The sequence below is a fragment of the Amphibalanus amphitrite genome, unplaced genomic scaffold (genome assembly GCF_019059575.1).
Source record: "Amphibalanus amphitrite isolate SeventyFive unplaced genomic scaffold, NRLGWU_Aamphi_draft 000102F_arrow, whole genome shotgun sequence".
Taxonomy (NCBI): domain Eukaryota; kingdom Metazoa; phylum Arthropoda; class Thecostraca; order Balanomorpha; family Balanidae; genus Amphibalanus; species Amphibalanus amphitrite.
Genome location: NW_024881597.1, coordinates 125,091 through 133,104, shown reverse-complemented (window position 1 = coordinate 133,104; position 8,014 = coordinate 125,091). Strand labels below are relative to the sequence as shown.

The following is an 8,014-nucleotide window of genomic DNA, read 5'->3' as shown; positions in this document are numbered from 1 at the left end:
TGCTGTGGTGACTGAAAGATGCAGTACCATGCGGCATGCAGTACTTACAGATGTTTGCATATCCTACTCTTAGCATAAAAACATCTTCGTAGTATCTGGCGAAACTGTCCGATTCTCTAGAAGTCGACCGATATATCGATTGATTCAGTTGTGGGCAAGGTTGTAGGACGGTACCTATGTAGGAAAATGCGCCACGACAAACTGTAACCATTTGGTGTGTGTTGAAACCAATTCAGTTCTTAGTATGTAATCGATATTTGGTTTATTTATTTAATAAATACGCATGCAAATGTACATTAATGTTGCACTCATATCATTTGGCACTCTATAGATTTTAGCTACAGTCAAACAGCACTATGTCCGGTGCTAGTTGCCCAGTCACATGACAGAGCTAGCGAGAGCAGCACTTGTTCAGACAGTAGCGGGCATCTTGCAAACGAAGAAGTGCTCCTTGTCGCATGCTGTGTCGTCCCACTCCGCCGCGTGCGGGTTGTCAGGCTGAGGAACGCGCGTGCAGTCCTGGCCGAACTGGTTGTCGGGCTGCTGACGAGCCCAGTTGAAGAAGTCCACTTGGGTTCCGTCCGACCACTGAAACTGGCCCTCCTGAGCGATGTCGTTAAAGCCGATCCAGGTTTCGGCAAAGTCGTAGGTCTGCATGATAAAGGCGTTCTCGAGCAGAGAATGAATGGAAGCGAGCTGGGAACCAACGCCAACCGTGGGGCAGGCGATAACGGCCTGCTGCCACGAGGTGGCGTAGGTGGAGCGCCAGTAGCAGAAGCCGTCGAACTCCTGCCACTCGACGTTGGTCGGACAGCCAGCCGAGGCCAGGCCGGCGCACAGCAAGACAGCCAGCAGTTGGTACAGCATAGTGGCGATCGGTACTCGCGGGTCTCTGGAAATAAAAGGACATGGGAATTAATCGGTGAATGCGGGATGAATTCCGCTTCACTGCCTGGTGAGATGTCTCTTTATCAATGTTTATGCTATGGCATGACTCTTCCCATCAACCACTCCAGACCATCACTGTCATGGGTGGAGAACCTGCCCCGGCCACCCCGGCCGTGGCCGGGGTAACTTTCAACCGACCCCGGCGCGGCCGGGGTAACTTTTTCCACTTTTGTAAATCCTAAAAGCTGTCTCCATACGAAAAAAACTGCCATCTATAAAAGCGTCTCTCATTATTCTTATCTTCCTTGAAAAGTTCTTGAAAATTTACTTTATTTTCATTTTGGAGCTTCTATGTTTTTAAGTCTTTTCATCGCGGAGCCCGACATGTTTCTTCAAACAGAATTAATCATATTTAAGGGCCGTTATCGTAAGATGGCACTGTAATAACATCACAAGACAGGACGAGGGTAATATCAGTGAGGTAGAAGGACGAGCTGCTGGGGCTCAAGGCTCCCCCAACTTAACTCGCGCTAGGGTGGTGGCCTTATCGTAACACGTTGAGTCGAGAGGTGGACTTTTCACGCTCCTTCTAACTCGGCTACTGGGCTACGAGGCGAGAAGCGGAACGACGTTTGGAAGATTGACAAACGTGACCAGAGAAATCTGGTCATGTTTTAGGCAAGCTCAATAATAAAATCACCATAGATCATCAAAAGCCAAATTTCTCTGATTTTAGCGTTCTCCGACAACTTTTCTCACAGTTCATGAACATAACGGAGCTTAAACACTGCAAACAAAGCATTCGATTACTCGTTTAACCCTCGCCCGCACATGGGGGGGGGGGGGTTGCCACCCCCCCAGGTAGTCTTTCTGCTCTGCACTCAACATTTTTAGAGCTAGAAGCCTGATTTTTCGCATAGCTGCTTCTCTATCCTTTCTTGATGTCCACTGAAAATTTCAAGTTTCTGCGGTTTTTGGTTTCGGAGATATGACCTTGTTTTTCAGGTCATGTCATGGCCCAAATGATCAATTCTCAACATCTTGCGTTGGCTATGGGCCTTGTGAGCTTTTGACACCTTGATTTCGGCCTTTTTGCCAGTCTTACCTCCCACCTGTCATGGAACATGTTGTTCGACGATGTACAGATGTCAAGGTCAGGGTCAAGGTCAACCTAGGTCATCTAAACTAATTGCGTTTTAGGCAAGCTTAACCCTCGCCGGCACAGGGGGGGGGGGGGTTGATGCAACCCCCCCTAAGGTTTTTCGCGAATAACTCGCGTAAAAAACGGCCGATCGCGACGAAACTTTCAGTACCCTCGCATTGATCAATTTTACACCTACCCTGAAAATTTCATGACCCTGACCCCAATGACCTTTGACCTGTGACCTCTTTTCCGAGACCATGTTTGGCCGGAATCGCGATTCGGCGTATGTCTGCTAACATTAGCCGCGCGTTTGCAAGCTTTTCGTGGTTTCAAACGTTCAAACATGTGATTTGATGTCGCTCCCATACATTAGGGTGGGTGTCAAGGTCACCTGAAGGTCAGGTCAGGTCATTGACCTTTGGTAACCTCGGGTGACCTCGGTTCACTTTTTCGAGTTTTACATGTTTCTAGGCTAGTTTTTGGAGCTGAATTCGAATTTGGCAACCATTTGAACATTTACGAAGTAGTTTTGGTGCCTTCGTAACATGTTACGAAGCTGTCAGAGGCGGCTGACACGTATTACGAATACCCGTCACAACCCCTACCGGTTGACCTGACCTGACCTGACCCGACCTGGTCTAAATGCTTAAAGACATCATTTCTGATCAAAACTAACACGATATTCGTGATCAGCACCCTGGAAAACCACATAGCAGCCACAATTTACGACTTTCTAACAGGTCCCGATTTTCCCGGTTTTCGGGTCATTGGCCTGACCTGGAAGGTCACCCGATGACCTAGGACCTTAAAATTGGGTATCATCGGCTTCGTCTCGTGACGGGCAACACGCTCGTTTTTTCCGCGAAGCTCTAGCTCGATCAGGGGCCAAACGCGAGGGGGGGTCGTACCAACCCCCCCCCTTGTGCCGTCGAAGGACGCAAAATGGCCTGTGCCGGCGAGGGTTAATTTACTTTTCGTAAAGTTTTTTGACTGCTTTTTTGGTAAAAGCTTCTCAGATCATGATTTTATGTAATATGGACACATAAACACTCGGTGCACACATCAGTATACACACAGACACACACAGACATACAAACACATATAATTGACCTTGACCTAACTTGACCTGAAATGACCTCAGCAGCAAAAATCTGGTCGGGTAATGTTACAAAGAGGTTCTAGCTGGCTTGGCACCAGAAAACGGCATCGTCATCGGTATATGATGAGCTTGATATCCAACGGTGACCTAAAACAGCAACATTTTTTTTGTTTGACGTGACCTGGAAGGTCAATGACTGACCTGAGAAGGTAAAACTGGGTATCATTGGATTCGTCTCTTCCCAAAGAATCTTTTTGGTCTTTACCGCGAAGCTCTATCTCCAACAGGAACGAAATGGCGCTGGGGGGGGGGGGGGTGGCAACCACCCCCCCATGTGCGTTCTAGGATGGGAAAATGGCATGTGCGGGCGAGGGTTAACCCGCGCCCAGATGGGGTCTGCCGAGCAACGCGGTCTGATGGGGAGGGGGCCGTTTTGGCCCCCCCCCTAAGATCTCGAGAACCACGCAACATAGCGACAAGCGGTAAACGGCGTTGGATAGCCCCAACGGGGAACTACCTTGTGACCCAATTTCATTGACCTCGGTCAAACCGATGACGTCACAGGTCAGGTCAAAGGTCGAATTTTCACCGTTTACAGGCATTTCAAGAAATGCGTTGTAAAATCGAGTAAAATGCATTTCATTGAAAATCATCGATGGGGAAATGTTCTTCAAACACATACTTTGCTATTTGAGGTCACTGATACCAGGTCAGGTCACAGAGGTCAGGTCACTGGGGGGTCACAATATGAAAATGTCGTGTGATACATGTTTTATGGTCCATTTTACGTGACAAATGCTATTATGTGGGTCAGACAGACTTAAGGGCCAGCTTAGGTCACGTTTTGGTCAAGGTCAGGTCAAGGTCAGGTCAAGGTCAGGTCAAATTAGGTCAAATTTCAAAGTTGATATTTTTGCATAAAATGGGTATCGATTCGATGCAGCTCGTCACGGGGAGTTCAATGGTGGTCTCCGTTTTGCGCTACGAGGTCTAGAATTGCTAAAAATTGAGTTCAAAAATTTGACGTCATCAATTTTTAACAGTTTTTTCGCTATAACTTGGCCAAAAAAAGAGGTATCGATCTAAAATTTGGTATGTATATCGAAGAGCGCAGGGACTATCACATATATTCCGGTTTTTTTCGAAATTCGAAAAATTTTTTGGAAATTTTTTTAAATTTTCTAAAAAAATCAATTTTTTTTTTATTTTTGGGGGTTAAAATCCCAAAATTTCGAAAATCCGAGATAGCAGTTTTGTAGCGCCGTCTTTTCTCTATACAACCACATAACGAACTTTAAAATTGCTTGTTAACTGTAGAATTGGTGAGAGTTTCAAGATGTCATGTTTTTTGCTCATTTTTACTCGAACATGACCTCAGTTTGACCTCAATAACGCCTGACCTGAGGTGACCTGTGACTTGAACTTTTGTGTGAAGGTGTCAAATTGATGTCCGGTAAGGTACTCAAAATTTGGCGGCGCTGCGCGCCGCCGTTTTCTCGCTATTTAAGAAAAACCACAGGGGGGGGGGGCCAAAATGCCCCCCCCCATCAGGGCGCGGGTTAAGGCTCGGTCGTGAATAATATTTCATGTGCGAGCTCAAATCAATAAGAGGGTCAAAACGGTCAAATTTGACATTTTGATTTGTGTGGGAAGGTTGCAACTTCCACGGAATAAGCTTTGCAATGGGCATGATGGCATTTTTAGCACGATCATCCAGCAAATTTGATCTGATGACCTGACCTAGCACTAGGTGACATGCGTCCGAAATTTTAAGGCGTGTTGCAAAATTGTTGTTACAATTACGAAATCTTCCGCACCTGTGTGCAGCAGTTTTCCCTAAAAACGTACAAACGGCAGACATCCATTATTCTATGCCACAGAATAGGGGTTTGTTGATAACCTTTGACAAATATTTGAGCATCATCGTCTTTCTGACTTTCGGTCGCCGGCCGGGGTAACTTTTTCAAACATTCTCCACCCGTGATAACTGTTAAGAGGCCATGTTCATTGTGCATATCAAGCGCCGGAGCATAGACCTCTGGCCGGAGCAACTCAAAACCAGGACCTCATCCTGAGAGAGTTCGATACTTTATTCAACGTCGAGCTGCGGGATGATAACAACCAAACCTGGAGCAAAACATTTTAATCAAACTAGTCCAGACATTATTTCACAAATACCGTTGGCTTGGCGAGCCATTTTATGGGGTCATTGCTACAAAATGTGTCATTTTTTGTGGCCAGACATTTTTTTTTAAACCATCCCCGGCCGAGGGGGGTGCCACCCCACCCATAGGATTTTTTTCACGATAGCTCTGAACTCGCCATAGATAGAAGGCTGAAACTTGGCATATCTGATATTTGATTCAAGTCGGACCTTGCGAAACCGACAGCATTTTCAGGTCATTTCAGGTCACTGGCCCATGACGTCATAAGTGAACCTCTGCATGGTCCTCAGATTTCGCAACTTTGCAACGCCCTCAGTGCCAGAAGAACCTTTACAAGGAGATGAAACTTGCAGGCTGTAGTATCCTCCAAAGGTCTCACAACTTCCATATCTTGGATTTTTTCGTAAAGGTCACATGAGGTCAGGTGGGTCACGTGACCTCACCATTATAAGTCAATTGGAAAAATGAAAACTGCTATTTTGGCGCCGGAAACGATCTCAAACTATCTCAAGCACACGGAATCGTGATTTCATGCACTCCTTGCAAGATCCCATGCTTCAATTTTGTATTGTTGACCTTGCGTGACGTCATTTATGACGTCACTTGCGTCATAAGAGTTTTTCGTCAATAACTTCCCATCAAATTGAGGTAGCGAGTCGGGAAGGCCACCACTGGACTGAGGAGGACCTGCCGAATGGAATGATATGTGATATGACCTCCTTCGACCAAGCTTGTGACCTGGGGGACTGTGACCTGACCTTGACCCGAGGTCAACACCTCAAGTCGACCTCACCGAACTAAAAGTATAACATTCGATGCGTCTGAGCGAGGCGACCATGATGATACCAAAATAAGGCTCTGGCCGTTTTTTGCGAAGTTATTTATAAAACCGAACCCGTGCCTTTGCCGACTTAACCTGACCTCAGAGTCACCGGTTGACCTGAGACCTTAAAACTGGGTACTAGTTGCTGTGTCTCGTTACGGCACACACGCCGTTTTTTTTCACGAAGCTCTAGCTCCATCAGGGGCGAAACGGCGAAGGGGGTCGTTCCAACCCCCTTCGGCCTGCACATATGTATAAAACCAATAGTTCCGGCGAGGGTTAAAACTAATCCGAAATCGCCGCCATCAGGTCATCTTAATCTGCGCCCTGATGGGGGGACCATTTTGGGCCCCTGTGTTTTTTCTTAAATAGCGACAAAACGGCGGCGTGCAGCGCCGCCAAATTCTGGGTACCTTACCGGGCATCAATTTGACACCTTCACACAAAATTTCAAGTCACAGGTCACCTCGGGTCAGAAGTTATTGAGGTCAAGCTGAGGTCATGATCGAGCAAAAATGAGCAAAAAACATGACGTCTTTAAACGCTCACCAATTCTACAGTTAACAGACAATTTTAAAGTTCTTTATGTGGTTGTGTAGAGAATAGACGGCGCTACAAAACTGCTATCTCGGATTTTCGAAATTTTGGGTTTTAAATCCCCAAAAATAAAAAAATGATTTGTTTTTAGAAAAACTCAAAAAAAATTCGAAAAATTTTCGAATTTCGAAAAAACCGGAATATATGTGATAGTCCCTTCGCTCTTCGATATATGTACATACCAAATTTCAGATCGATACCTCTTTTTTTGGCCAAGTTATAGCGAAAAACTGTTAAAAATTGATGACGTCAATTTTTTTAACTCAATTTTTAGCAATTCTAGACCACGTAGCGCAAAACGGAGAAAACCATTGAACTCCCCGTGACGAGCTGCATCGAATCGATACCCATTTTATGCAAAAATATTAACTTTGAAATTTGACCGAATTTGACCTGACCTTGACCTGACCTTGACCTGACGTTCACCAAAACATAATCTAAACTGACCCCAAGGGCTGCCTGTCCCACATAATCGCATTTGGCATATAAAATGGACCATAAAACATGCATCACATGATATTTTTAATTTGTGACCCTCAGTGACCTGACCTCTGTGACCTGACCTGGTATCAGTGACCTCAAATGGCAAAATATGTGTTTGACGAACATTTCCCCATCGATGATTTTCAATGAAATGCATTTTTTCGATTTTACAACGCATTTCTTGAAATGCCTGTAAACGGTGAAAATTCGACCTTTGACCTGACCTGTGACGTCATCGGTTCGACCTAGGTCAATGAAATTCGGTCACAAGGTAGTTCCTCATTGGGGCTATCTAAAGCCGTTTGCCGCTTGTCGCTATGTTGCGTGTTTCTCGAGATCTTGGGAGGGGGGGGCCAAAATGCCCCCCCCCCATCAGACCGCGTTGCTCGGCAGACCCCATCAGGGCGCGGGTTAAATAGGCTACAAAGGTTGAAAACAATCATTTATAAGTCATTAATTAATGAAAAGCGAGTCATTAATTAGAGCTGTAGACTGATGGTACGCGTCCCTCCTGGGTAATCCACTGGATCCGAACGGGTGACCCTCAGCCATCTCACCTGACCACAGGACGTGAAGATCGACTCTGAGGCCGAAGGACGACCATTTCCCGGAATATAAAGGGCCACCGTTGCCGGCAGCTGCGTCCTTCCCACATAATGGTGTTTGACCCTCCACCTTCCGAGCCGCGCTATGGAAAGATACCCCTGGTTTGCCGATGAGAACGGTCATGTGCCGCTTCCAAAACGTCGCCTCATGCTACAACACAAAGGTCGTGTACACAACTTACTCGCAATAACGTATGCTTTTATCGATAA

The 8,014-nt window shown here is 46.1% G+C and overlaps 1 protein-coding gene across 1 annotated transcript; it reads right to left on the bottom strand.

The window, feature by feature from the left end:
- Nucleotides 1-235: 235 nt before the first annotated feature.
- On the bottom strand, nucleotides 236-7,803 carry LOC122380640 (lectin BRA-3-like). Its single transcript, XM_043363986.1, has 2 exons — nucleotides 7,757-7,803; nucleotides 236-892 (listed from the first exon to the last, which is right to left on the bottom strand). Exons 1-2 carry the CDS (start codon nucleotides 7,801-7,803, stop codon nucleotides 412-414), a joined length of 528 nt encoding a protein of 175 aa, XP_043219921.1. The 3' UTR covers nucleotides 236-411.
- Between the last annotated feature and the right edge of the window lie 211 nt (nucleotides 7,804-8,014).

What these genes read in the sequence shown, in the direction of transcription:
- LOC122380640 (XM_043363986.1), bottom strand. Translation starts at nt 7,803, where the DNA reads ATGGTCGTCCTTCGGCCTCAGAGTCGATCTTCACGTCCTGTGGTCAG. An exon ending in TCTTCACGTCCTGTGGTCAG is followed by an intron (nt 893 to 7,756) that starts GTGAGATGGCTG and finishes TTTTATTTCCAG; the next exon opens with AGACCCGCGAGTACCGATCG.